The 14411-nt window shown below is 45.4% G+C and overlaps 1 protein-coding gene across 1 annotated transcript in view; it reads right to left on the minus strand.

Moving 5' to 3' along the window:
- HK1 (hexokinase 1) overlaps positions 1-14411 on the minus strand; it is a 1159884-nt gene that overhangs the window by 229837 nt on the left and 915636 nt on the right. The window contains exon 16 of the mRNA XM_069610605.1: positions 7764-7919. Coding sequence (XP_069466706.1) covers positions 7764-7919 — 156 coding nt within the window. The remainder of the gene's footprint in view (positions 1-7763; positions 7920-14411) is intronic.

Here is a 14411-nt window from a genome sequence, read left to right on the forward strand (position 1 = left end):
TTGAGAAGAGGGTGCACAAGAGAGTGCTTCAGGGGGAAAGGGAAGGCTCCTGAGGCAAATGAAAGGTTGAGGAAATCAGCCAGGACAGGAGCGAGGGTGTCAATATGGTCCTTGATGGTTTTGGAAGTGCAAGGAAAAAAATGTTTTGACGAGTTTTCATAGATTAGACTTGTATAGAGACCTTGGGCCTCATTAGAAGGCAGGCGGCCACGTAAGGAACGGTGCCGGTACGGGACCGGCACCGTTCATTACAGGCTGCCCTATTACAAGGACTGCTATGGGTCCCGCTAAGGAACGCCTGGTCAGACCAGGCGTCCTTAGCGGGTCCCACTACCAGTCCAGGATGCTAACAACGAGCCCGTCATTAACGGGCCCGTTGTTAGCATCCTCCCCATTCCCATTGAGCCCTATTGGAATGGGGATGTACCAGGTCCGGGTCCCGCGAATGGGATTTACTGGGCCCTCCAAGGTCAGAATGGCCCGGTAAATCCCCTTTTGCGAGACCCGGGCCTGGAACTACCGCTATACTCGTAAGGAGGCCCCTTGTCAGGGGAGAAAAGAGGAAAAGAGGAAAAGGAAGGAGCGGGAGTGGCTGTAGGAACACCAGAGTTCACAGAAGGGGGGGGGCAGAGGGGCAGGAGATGAGAAGGTAGATAGGATATCCTGAGTTTTAGAGATGAAATGGGAGGCAAGGGCTGTGCAAAAGGGCCTGGGAAGCTACAGGAGAGGTTGAGACTGCAGTAGGGTTGGTCAGCTCCTTGCAGATTTTAAAGAGTTCGGCCGAGTTGTTAGATGCCACAGAGACACAGGCTTGGATGTGGGCTCTCTTCTTAGTGTGGACAGAGAGTCGGTATTGCCTTTGGAGCAGGCGACAGGCCAGTTTGTCAGAGGATGAGTTGGATTTCTGCTGCAAGGTATGACAAATTAAATATTGGAGGGTCCAAATATTGGTGTTTACACTCATACAATTTATGTAAACCTGTTTGCTTCAATGAGAGAAGCTGCGCTAGATTGACCAAAACGTGTTGCTCCCTCAAGAGCAATGTACAAAATATCTTTACCGGGGAATCAAATATGGGAAAAAGCCTACAATTCGCTGGATTCCCAAAGCATCATTCTTAAAAACGGCAGCAAATGTTTCCCGTATGAGGGAATCTCGCCCCCACTAAAATTGTATAAAACAGGACCCATAAAATACTAGACCAAAGATCTGGCTCCCTTTGTATGATCAGGTTTGAGAGGGCCTCAGGGCCTGGGGCTCTCGATGACTTGAGACGCATAATCACATCTCTGATCTCCTCCCGATTACACTTCATTGCGACACACATTTGCTCGAGGGGACCGTATACAGGAGTATTGGGAGATCCCCTGTACAACCATACAATCGGAATTTATAGTCTGAAGACTGTTCACCAATGACCAGAAATGTCTGCTGTTCTTAGACCTAAGCAGATCAAACATAATCTGCCAATGCACCGTTCTGGTCGAAGGTTTATATGTGTTCAGCCAATTTTTTTGTCTAGTGCGGAGGCTAGTGACCATCTGTTTACAGCATGCAGAGGTAATGATCCTGCAATCGTTGCATCATAGATCTTCCCTGGGTGACCACTACCCTCTTGATAACATTTTATTGGAGCACCTCAGCACCAGTGTGCGTATATAGAGAGAGGATGTCATTAATTTTCTCAATAGATTGTAAAGATGTTAGCACCCCAGGAATTTCATCATTAACCAGCAATTTATTTAGGGCCAGAACTCAATTCTGTGTCCATATAATCCTATTTCCCTGAGGGTTAACCTGGTAAAGGCACTCAGAACAGGCCCAGTATAGCACACTGTTCTCTGAAAACTCCACATACAGTATTTTATGATCACTAGCCTCTGTCCAGATCTGCTTAAAAGGCCCTACAGTATGCTTCATTTCTCCCCCTGTAAAGACATAATAGTCCAATCTAGTGGAAATCCTCTCATTTGACTAGGTCCAGTCATTATTGGCATTATCTGTATCACTAGGAGTTAAATAAGTAAAACCATATGTAGCCATAAAATCACACCATCTCTGTCCCTGTTTCCCAGGTATCGAGGGTCGGACGGAGGGAACCCCACACAGTGAGCCCTCCATATCATATTTTGACTTGTCGCAGTAGGCGCTGAAGTCACCAGCTATAATAATGTCTCCATCCAGTGAATTCCACAGTCACTCTACCAACACACCAGCCAGAAATTCTTTTAATCCTCGTGTTGCTTCCCCTCCTAGGGGATCATAAAGGGTAATTAGCAGAAGCTCTCTCCTGCCGTCTTTCGTCAAACCCTTTAGTTGGAGCACCTGTGCATTCTCCGAAGGTGTACCTGCTCCAGATTCACTCACAAGAAACACATTCCTAATGCCCATAAGTAGGCCCCCACTCAGCCTTGCCACTCAATGTTATTTTGCAAGCCTGTTATAAAAGACATACCCATCTAAGGAGAATGAAGAGGTCAGCCAGGTCTCTTGTAGCATGAAGACTTGACTTGATAAATCTATCCACACCCCATTGCCCACAGAGAAAGAGGGAGTGTACTCTGGTGTTCCAACTCATAATACAGAGAGGTCTGGGACCTGCCCGAATTTGGATTTCAATTGTTCTCCTTAATCTTGGGCAGATGGGGACGCCATACCCACTCCCCAGTTCCGGGTGGATGCGAGGGACCCACTGCACTCATCTTTTCGATCCCTTCAAATATGTCCAGCGGGTTCATTACCACCTGCCCTCCCGACTCCTTAGTACTTATAGGAGAATAGGTGGCACCCATTTCAAATAAATACCCCATTTTAAAAAAAGTTGGCTGACATTTCCATTATAAATTCCCTTGTCAGCTTATTATGCAAGAGGATACAGGACCAATTAATGGCCTGAGCAGAGTCTGGAAGAGCGACTCAGGCTATGTCTTTTGAAATAATCACCCTCAACTGGGGAAAGGTATATAATCATTTCAAAAGTTCATGCCTATTCACAATTGCACTTTCCGACGTGGCAATCAAGTCTGTAATTGTTATCTGTAGCTCTTCCATGTTAGTAGAACTTTTATTTGGAACGATCGTTGTCTCTTTGGGGTTTTTCTCCCTCTTGATTATTTTGGAGGGGCCAAAGTAGAAAGATTCAAGATGGTCCAATTGGTAGAGAGCAGGGTTGTTTCCTCCTTTGTCTCATCCAAACCCAACCATCAAGAGTACCACTCGTTGCCCCTCTATTCCCTTTTTTGTTTTCTCACCTCTCTGCGTATGCCGCTGAACCTCTTTAAATTCAAAGTTCTTATCACCTGGGGTACAAATGAAATGCGAGACATGGGTCACCATCAAGGCTCCTGCATTCTTCCGGTAGGCAGGCTGCTTTTTCCTCTTCTCCTACATCAGGGGCTAGGCTCGATTATTTCTGCTGGGAGGGAACACTTAACTGCATGTCCAGCCTTTTGGTGTTCCCCACCTCTTCTTCCTGGCCTGTGAGAGTGGACTCTCCAGAGTAGCCAAAACTTCGACTTTGCTACCCCTTTCGGCCTAGTTATACTGAGGGCACAACACCCCTCAGGTTCGACCACCCAACCCTCAATAAGGGTTTAGGGATGTATTCCAGGCTTCACCAGGACTCCTTCAATTGTCTTAAGGAGAGATGTATTTATGTGCACCCCTTGAAGAGCTTGGTGCACATGGCAAGCACCGCTTTAATAAGGGATAAAGCTTCAGTTGCATGATCTTGCTTGCTAGAAATGGCCTCACTGGTGGCATCATTAGAAAACAGGTCAGTCCGTTCTACAAGTCTTTCCAAGTTAGGAGAAGCAGATAAGCTTGTGCCTATGATGTTCGGATGGGGCACTGCGAAAGCTGTCAACTCCTCATCATCTTCTTCTGCCATTGCCTCTCTCTGGAGAATGTAGCAGAGGTTGAGGAGGGAATTATTACCTATGGGAGGTAGAGACTTTGACTGTTCTTCTTGGCTATAGGTGTTGTCCTGCACATAAGAACTTGAGATGCTGATTGAACGCCACCCCCCCCCAATACCCTGAAGCGCTGGGAAATAGGTTGTGATTTTAGCTGGCGGTTTAACTGAGGGAATAGTAGCCTTAGTAGAGAGCATATCAGTAACAGTCACTGGTGACACTGGGGGTGGAATACCTCCTTTACTCTTTTTCCCCATCAGGGAGTACGTATCCTGTACTCGACTCCTAGTGAGTTATTGCCACCCTCTTTTGGGCATTTTCAAAGAGTGGTACAGGGGGCACCCCCCTGAAGGGAGGTCGTACTAATTCAGTCGCCTTACTGATTTCCAAGCTCACCCTCGAAAGTTAGTTCAAAATATGTCCACTGAAACAAAAGGACAACCAGAACTTTAAGAGCAAACTATGCTTGCCAAGGCCAAGGAAATGCTGAGACCCACTTCACAAGGACATTAACTAGCGCAGCGTAGAGCAAGCCGCTTACCAAACGCGAATGATCATAGGCACTCAACTCTTATTTCTTCTGGTGCCACCACATGGAACAGAGATACACCAATCCTCCAGAACTCCAATCCACACACACTGCACAACCGCTCCCCGCCTTCACTTGGGCAGCAAAAGCCAGCTCAGTACTGGGGAGAATTGGAGAAAAGGACCTACACCTGTCCTATTCATCCTTACTCCCTCTCACTAACCAGCATCAAGCCGCACTGCTACGCAATCTCGATACCAGCCTCTTCCAGCACCTCTGTGAACATCAGGGACAAGTAGCTGATATTGACAGTATTGTATGGGTGTACCCAGATGTGTCAGGAGAAATGGTAAACTCCCAAATAATGTAATTCTATGATGGAGGATTCCTGCCCTCTTGCCAGAAGACGGGCTACGGTAGCAGCACGGGAGAGACAGGAGGTTATAAATATATTCCAAATTAAGTGTGGAAGTCAAGGATTGTCTGGCTGTTATGAGAAGGCAGCAGAGATGCTAGGGATGGGTGGTTCAAGTCTCTACATATGGCCTATGAATATTGGAAAAGGGCCAGAGAGTCCAACCCATTGAATGAGCTAGGAGAGGCACAACCACAATGGAGGAACAAGAGACGGCAAGAGCATAGCATGGAGGATGAGGGCAAGTCCGAAAATAAGTGTTTACGGTAGGGTGGAAGAGGACGAGGTAAAGGACTCGGAGGCGATGTTAAAGGATTGGATGACAAAAAGATCCTTGGATGATGTGGCCAAACAGAGATGTTTGTGCATTAAATTGCTAATGGTGTAGAGAAGGAATGGGTGAATATGCAGATAGCGTTGGTGGATATACTTAAGAACAAGGAAGCAGCAGCAGAGCTGGGGGATCAATTTATAAAACTGGGAGCTAAACCAGTAGCTCTGCTAAATGCTGCCCTGGTGGAGGTGTATGGTGATTATGATAATTATATAATAAGCATAAATTAGGACTGTGGAAATGGCAAGCCATACCACCATGAAGCCCAGAGAACTGGATGTTAGTAAAACCATTGAAGACAACAATTTTATCTCCGGAGGAGGCACTAGGTTCAGGGGAGGGTGGGGGGTGGGGCAGAATGGGAGTCTTGATTATTTGTTAGGTACTGAGGCTGCTGCACCCATGACTGTAGCCACACACAAGTTTGCTTCATCAACTCGTACCATTTGCTTGCATGGACTGAAGGGCCCTATGTCCACCTGGGAAGGGAATATTCTGGCTATAGGGAGTGAATGTGAGAGATTAGCTTGTAGGAGGAAAAGACAACATTTTGAGAGTTAAATTGATGATCAAATGGCATCCGTTTGTAGACACTATATAATGAGTATTACAACAGATGCCCAGTGTTCTTTTGGAACTTCAGTATCTTCGTTGCACTGCATACACAAGTTAGAGTTGGTAGATGAGCCTCAATCACTTACACTTACTCTAAATAATCTGATCAATCAATTTACTGATATACAAGTAGACACACTGATTCACAGTAGGATAACACAGGAACAATTGAAGACATATCCTAAACCAAAAGATAGCAAACCGACCATAAATAAAATTATGTATAGACTCCTGGAGCTGGGATTAATAGAACCTTCTCAAATGTTTAGTAGATTTTTCTCCCTATGTGGACGGTTCAGAAAAGGTAAACCAGATTACAGATTAAGTATTGATTATCAGAACGTGAACATGGTTTAGGCACCTATGGCTGAAGCAGTGACAGGTTTCCCTGCACATTTGGCTAAAACCAAACATGGTGCCACTATCTATAGGCACATCAATGTGACAAGTGGTTTCTAGAGATTGTCCCTAGTTCATGATAGCAAGGAATTTGAAGGCTTCCTGTGGTAAGGAAGGGTCTTCCACTGGTTTAGATTTCCCCAGGGACTTCGGGATTTCCCCGATATTTTCCACAAGCAAAAGAACATTATGCTGAAGGACATTACATGTTAAGACCACATGGTTCAGTATGTTGCTGACATTCTCAATTGCCAGCCTCAACGAGGAATAATACGTGCATAATGTAACAGAGTTTTGAAAGCGCTCTGGGAAGGAAGCCTTAAGATTTACAGGACTAAGGTACAGACCAGCCAGGGTAGCATATTATTTCTGGGATTAGATATCTCAACTGAAGAAACAAGGATATATAAGGATTGGTAAACGGAGAATGAGGTGTTGCCCCCTCCCCAATGATGTGTGCGACTCTCTAGAGGCTATTGAGAATATTTGAATGTTACTACACTTTGACATCCTTATGTGCAGCGTTGACTTCCCCACAGTGCGATTTTCAAGGAATGGGCCTAGGTGCACAGGATATTAAGGCAGTCACAATATTGAATGAGGCTTTGGGAGATGCCCACCTATTGATCCACCTGACCCTCAAGTTCATCTTTATGTCTACCTTCTGCTAACAGCTAAGACAACTGCAGTGAACATCATTCAGACATTTGAAAACCAGCACATGCCTGTAGTGAATGCTTTCTTAGTTTGGGGCAGGCTTGAGGTTATGGCCATGTAGCTAATACAGAAAATGTGGGTAATACTTCAAATTAGGGAGGAGATGGGAAAAAGATGATACCTGTTTTGTCCCAATAACATTGCACTGAAATCTTGTGAAAATGAGAGAGGTTTTACGCTGCATCATCAATTAAATAGATACCATAGCTTTGCAGTAAGCCCCACAAGAGTAAGTAAGCGTCTATAACAAATGTGGGGCAGAAGATTTGTTGGTCATTGTCGACGAGGGCAGGAAATTTAAAAAAAGGTTCTGTCAGCAACACAGGCTAGAAAATTGGTGTTTTTCCAGAAGGGGTTTTGGTTTTTGGTTCCACTGGAGAATATATTGTTGTTTAGGAGGGACAAAGAAGGAATCTGGCCCTGAATCGCTGTTAGTAGCATTTTGCTGAAAATAATTACTGCATTTGGGTCTGCAGAGATTTAATGCCTTTTCCGAATATGACAATGAGGAACTCCAGGGGGACTCCAAGACGTTACCTAATGTTTGAAAAGTGTTTGCTTATTTAGAGTGTGGTGGCCTATCACCGTTAGGGGCTCCTACTGTCTTATATGCTAAAACTGCAATAGCATACAATTAAAAAGGGCATGACATAAAAAGCAGCAATAGCTTAAGATATGAAACATGGGAGAATGGATAGTCACAATTGTGATAGTCAAAATCATGTTTCATAAATTGTGAATGATTTCATTTCAAAACATACAATTCTATCCAATATGACTTTCCATTGCCATAGTCAACACAATTCGTGTTTTAAAAATAAAATACTTTTATCCTTTACCTTTCAATCTGTGAAAGAAATTTGGTTTCAAAGATACTTCTCGTTTTAAGTGCTTCTGAGATTTGACCTCTGAACAGAAAACCTCTTTTCGTGAAGTCAATTAAAATGTTGCGAACAATTTCTCCCAAGTACATTCCACTTATCATTTTCTCATATCTAAAGTCAGAAAAACAAAAAAGAATTTAGTTAATATTCTCTATAACTATTTTTTAATAACATTCCATTAGAAGATACTGAAACATATCTCAGAAAAAAATGCACATGGGTCTTGAATAATTATCAGCAATAACAATGTAAAGGTTCTCTATGCAATTTCTGTCACATTTATTCACCACATCCACTGTCGTCATTCACACAGCTTCAGCCTTCATGGAAATCAGACAAGATTGAACTCTGCCTTTTATGATAGAGCAAGGTTGTACACATGGGCAAATCCATAGCTCCACATATGATTTTGAAGTGGGAGTATTTTACTCTCTGATTTTTGATGTTGAGAGTAAAACTACTGTTTAGAGAGTGAACAAATAATTCCCATTCCCAATGGGGGGATTTTTGACACATATATTTGTATTTTGTTTATTTGTATAGCGCACAAGGCCTGAGGGCAACCGGGCGCATTATTTAGTTACAGGCAGGTTACAGACTATTTACATTAAAAATATACAAAATATACATGATACATAATATGTGGTATGCAGGTTACACAGGCTGAGCGAAGTACACAGGCAGGATATAATGCAAGAAACAGATTATGATGCTGTGATGAATATTCCAGTCAAGGTCATGCCTAGTCAAGGGTAGACAGCCAAGCTTTTGCCTTACGCTTGAAGTCAGGGAACGAGGGTTCAGCTCTGAGTGGGTTGGGTAGTGTGTTCCATAGCTTGGCTGCAAGGACAAGGAAACTGCGACCTCTAGATTTTTGGAGGTTGAAGCGTGGGATGACCAGGCAGTTGGCGTGTGTGCTTCTGAGGGGTCTCGCAGCTGAGTGAGATGTGAACCTGTTGGAGAGGTAGCTGGGGGCTTGGTTCGCGATGCTTTTGTGTGTGAGTGCCAGAGCTTTAAGGGAGATTCTTTGGGTAACTGAGAGCCAGTGGAGGTTTCGTCTGTATTCTGAAATGTGTGAGGTCCTAGGGAAGTTAAGGGCCGCTCTAATAGCATTATTTTGGATAATTTGGAGTTTTTTGATATTGCATTGGTTGGTGCCTAGATAGAGGGCATTGCAGTAGTCGATTTTGGAAAGGACCAAGGTCCTGGCTAGGGTAGTGCAGTTGGCTGGGGACAGAAAGGGGCGGCAGGCTGTGATAAGCTTGCATGTGTAGGATGCCGCTGAGGAGACTGCATTGATTTGTCTAGTTAAGGAGAGGGTGGAATCAAGGTACATACCTAGTGTCTTGGGTGTCCTTGGCCACTTTGATGGAGTTGCCATCAATGGTAAAGGATTTGAATGAGGAGTCAAGTTTACTGAGTTTATGGGGTGAACCTAAGATGAGGAGCTCAGTTTTCTCATCATTTAAGCACAGTTCATGCCTGTATGACTTGATAAATGGCGTTGATAGCTAGGGAGTCAGTTTTGTAATTGCCTGTAATGGGGATAAGTATTTGTGTGTCATTGGCGTAATTAGTGTACGTGACGCGCATGCGGTCCGGTATGTCAAATAGAGGTTTTGTGAAGACATTGCAGAGTGTCGGGGACACACATGATCCTTGGGGGACTCCACATGTGACAGGGGAAGGTGCGGCAGTGGGGGAAAAGACCCTCATCGATCTGTTGTCCAGGAAGGAGGTAATCCAGGCTGTGGCTTTCTCAGAGAAGTTGGCTGCAGTTTTGAGGTGGTGGCAGAGGATTTCATGATTGACTAGATCAAATGCTGCGGAAAGGTCTAAGAGGAGTAAGAGCGCCAGTTTTCCCTTGTCTTTTAAGTCTTCTATTTGCGTTTTTAAGTTTAACAGCGCAGTTTCTGTGCCGTGGCGAGGGCAGAAGCCCGATTGCCTTAGACCCAGGAGGTTGTTGGTTTCGAGATAATTTTGGTTCTGCAGATATGCCGCTCGATCAAGAATTTTTAAGAGAAATGGCACCGTGGTGATTGGCCTGTAATTGGTGGGAATGTTAGCGTCCAAGGTTGGTTTTTTCAGAAGAGGAATAAGCTAGGCATCCTTGAGGTTGTCCGGGACGATCCCCGTCCTGAAGGAAGAGTTTAAGAGTGAGGTGATGAAAGGCGCCAGGTTGTGTGAGGCCTCCTTGATAATAGTGGCAGGGCATGCGTCTCCCTGCCAGTTAGAGGGCTTAAGGCTATTGATGATGTGTTCAACTTCCGAAGTGGAAAAAGGTGAGAAGCAGAATGGTTGCAAGGAAGCAGTGGTGGGTTTGTGGTTAGCCTTCGGAGCAAGCTGTGCTATAAGAGAGTGCAGGCTCTTTTTTTAAAATTAATTTTAGTTTGGCGCATGGTGATTTTGCCCAGGAGAGCCTCTTGGATGTTAGTGCACCAAGTGCTGTCTGGGGTAGGGGCGGGGGATTCCAATTCCTTCAGGATTTTGAAAAGCTCCTTGGTGTTAGATTGGGCAAGTTCAATATGTTTGTTATAAGTCTCTTTTTTAGCAGACAGTATGGCTTCTTTATAGTTTAGCGTCGCTAGTGCCATGCTTACTTTATTAGATTCAGTCGGTTGGCTTCTCTAGCATGTTTCAAGGGTCCTTTTTTCCTTGCGTAAGGTTCTCAGCTGAGGCGTGAACCAGGAATTGAGGTGAGCCCGGGTTTAGGTTTACGTAGTTTGGAGGGAGCAATGAGATCTAATGCTTTTAACATGGTCTGATTATAGGAGTCTACCAAGACAGTAGGATCCGAGCATGTTGAAGCAAGATCATTGAGGGCAGGGAGGATGAGTGGGATAAGTTTGGTGCAGGTTATTTTGCGCTTGCTCCTGGTGAGTGTGGCAGGTGCTATGTTAGGGGTGGAATGGACAGTTTTAGTGGGGATGTTAAAGGTGATAAGATGATGGTCCGTCCAGGCACATGGTAAATTGGAATTAACCTTAGTGTCGCAATTGAGGTCAGCAATACAAACTAGGATTCTGCCCTTAGAGTGAGTAGGTGCGGTAACACATTGTGTGAAGCCTAGATTGAGTAGTAAGCTATTGACATCATGGGCAGATGCATCATTAGGGTCAAGGAGGCGTAAGTTGAAATCCCCTAATACGATAATTTGAGAAGTGGTCTTGGTGTTGTCAGACAGTGTGTGGGCGAGATCCTCAGTAAAGGTGGATATGGGCCCAGGGGGTCTGTATATAGTGTGGACAGTAATAGTCTGGTTGGGGGAGTTGGCAAGCTTAACTGTGAGGGATTCTGCTGATTTGAATTGGCCAGGAGTAGAGAGACGGAGGTTTAGAGCTGTTTTGTAAATAATGGCTATACCTCCTCCTCTAGTTGGAGCAGTGTTATGGTCACTTCTGATGATAGTGTAGCCTAAAAACATTTTTTTAACTCTAAAACAGGTAGTTCTTTTTAACCTAAACTGCTTTTTACCATGTAATTAATGCAAATTACAAGATGCAGTTTTACATGAAATTTCCTCACTGGCATTGCAGATCATCCATCAGTTGGTGCCAATCGTTATTCTTGTTTATTTGACTATGACTCCAAGATTATACAAATGTGATTTTGAAATGTACACTCCAAGTGACAAGTAAAAATGTTCAATGCTGAGGTAGCGTCGCATAACAAATAACAACTGCTCTTCAGAAACGTTTCTGCCACCTGGAGGTGGAGTCAGAGGCGCTGTGCTCTGTGATCTTAACTCCACCCTTTTCCCCTTAGCACTATGATGCTGAGGGACCATGGAACCAAGGTATACTAGCTATCCGCCAAGAAGGGCAGGTAGGGAGGCCAATGAGGAATATCCTTCAGCAAGAACATTACGGAGAGGTAAGTAATTTGTCCTTTTAATTGATTCTTTATTTTTGATAGACACTTAAAACAGTACATAGACACGGAGGAGGGAGGATAGCAAGGACACCACTTAAACCAGGAAATTCTGAAGGGCAGCCCTGCCAAAATGAGGGTCCTGACCAGACAGAGAATCCAAGCAGTAATGTGTAACCAAAGTGTGCAAAGAAGACCACATAACCTCACAGCAAAAGTCCAGAACAAGGACTCCACGCTGCAGAACCGAGGTGGCAGCAAGCCCCCTGGTGGAGCATACCCCGAGTTCCTTGGGCATCTCCTTACCAGCCAGATCATTGCATTTTCGAGATGCAGCGGATGATCCACCATGACAAGATCTGTTTAGTTACAGCCCCACAAGTACAGTCATCAGCATGAAAAGTTGGTTATCTTTCCTGGCCTCTCCTGATCTTTTGAGAGAGATGGAAATCAGAGAACACTTTCAGTAGGAAAGATGGTCTCGCTCTCAATGTCAATCTCTCCTTGGACAAAACCAAAGAGGGACGTTTAACATTTAACAGACAATGCCTGGAGTTCATGCAGAATTGGTAATGCCAAGAAGCCCCTCTGAGCCCCTCTGATCCCAAGTGGCTACCAGCATGCCACATTGCCCAGAATTCAGCATTCATCTTCTCTGAAGTGCCACCCGTTACCTTCCTGCATTCTTGCCGTGCTGAGATACGATTTGCTTTGATCTACGGACCGAAATCCGTGTTGCGACCTGATCTTAAAACGGCCACCGCCTCAGACCGACACTTTGCCTGACTTCGTCACAACAGGCACTAGGCCTGCTACGCTATGCTGATCGGTTCAGCCGCCCACTTGCCTGAGGAACAATAGCCGGCAGGCGTCAGCCGGCCTGTGGAGTAAGGCCTTGGAAGAAGACCAGCTGACTGAGCTGATCAGTCTACGATTGCCCCCGCTGGAGCAGGAGCTCCCAGCCGAGCCATGTGCTCCAGGAGCAGCTCACACTACAGCATCCAGTCCAGGGAGCAGAGGTAAGCTCACGGCAGAATTGCTAATGCCAAGAAGCCCCTCTGAGCCCCTATGATCTCAAGTGGCTACCTGTGTGCCACATTGCCCAGCATTCATCTCCTCTGAAGTGCCACCCGTTACCTTCCTGCATTCTTGCCGTGCCGAGATACGATTTGCTTTGATCTTCGGACCGAAATCCGTGTTGCGACCTGATCTTAAGATGGCCGCCGCCTCAGACCGACATTTTGCCTGACTTCGTCACAAGAGGCACTAGGCCTGCTACACTATGCTGATTGGTCCAGCCGCCCACTTGCCTGAGGACCAATAGCCGGCTGGCGTCAGCCGGCCTGTGGAGTAAGGGCTTGGAAGAAGGCCAGCTGATTGAGCTGACCGAGCGCAGCCGGCCCTTGGTGCAAAACCTTCTACAATCGCTCAGGCCTCCCTCTCCTCACCCCAGGCCACTGCTTGACCTGATCTAATTACAGGTACTACGTAGATACAAGCTTCACTGCTGCCATCTGATTGAGCAGTTATGCTGTACCACCATATGTTCTCTGGCCAAACATCGGCTCCCATTTAAAACTGTTCTCAAACTCGATCGCCCTTGCTTCATGTATTACAGTACCTAACCAGCTCCACGCTTCACCTCTATTTAACCAATACAACATCATAAGCCACTCTGGCTGTAGTACTGTACGCACCTGCTCAGACTCACCTAGTCTAACCGTGCGATTTGTATTCACTCAGCATAACTGCACTGCATTGCATCCCGCCCACCCAACGGATTAAAACATGCTGTTCCTCTCCTGTTTATCTACATTGCCTAGAGCTGCCTAGACCACCTCTACGAGTAATGACCTATCACGTGTAACTGTGCTCAGCCCTAGTGTAGTATGCTTGTACCAACCCAGTCTCATTCTTTAACTACTACTTTGTGGCTCATGATATATGTCCTGCTCATGATTTTGTTTGGCTCAGTTGCCTGTTGACTCTTGTAGGAATCTTTCCTTGCATAGTCTATTGTACTGTATTGCATCACGTGTTGCATCCTCCTCCACTGTTGACTGTGTACCTAGATTTTATACTTATGTGTATCTAGTTTTTCATACTACTGTGTACTGTGTCCCGAGACTGGAGCATATGTACCTAGATTTTCAACCTTCTGGTGCCCCATACTGCCCTTAATAGCGATGCCTCCCTGGTATGCCTATTTGCACTCTTGATCCTTGCTCTTAGGTCTGCAACCTAACTTCACCTACTACCCTGGTCAACCCTGGCTCCTGTTAACTTCTGTCGTTAGCGATCTCTACAAATTCAGGCATATTGTATACTCTCATACCCTAGCCGTGACTGTATTCTGATAGTGGGCGCCATTATGCACTGGCAACTCACTCCTTACACGGATAGCCACCTTCCACCTGGCCTTATTCCCAAGATATTATTTCTAACCTGGTCACTCACCCTTTATTTTAGTGCTTCACCCACAGCATTTACACCTACTAAGACCCACACCCACCCATTGCTTCCATGCATTACATACCTTGGGCACAGCTTGCCTCCTATTTCTAACGACCAACTGCACATCTCCACTATGCCTAATATCATGCAGTCCTATCCCATTTTAGCACTGGCTCCATCAACACATACCGCCAACCCCTTCCTCAACTCACCTGCCCTCTAGCTAGAACACTTTGCCACTAAAACGACGACTAACCAACCATGCACTATACATATGAG

The sequence above is a fragment of the Ambystoma mexicanum genome, chromosome 8 (genome assembly GCF_040938575.1).
Source record: "Ambystoma mexicanum isolate Mex_15411 chromosome 8, UKY_AmexF1_1, whole genome shotgun sequence".
Taxonomy (NCBI): Eukaryota; Metazoa; Chordata; class Amphibia; order Caudata; family Ambystomatidae; genus Ambystoma; species Ambystoma mexicanum.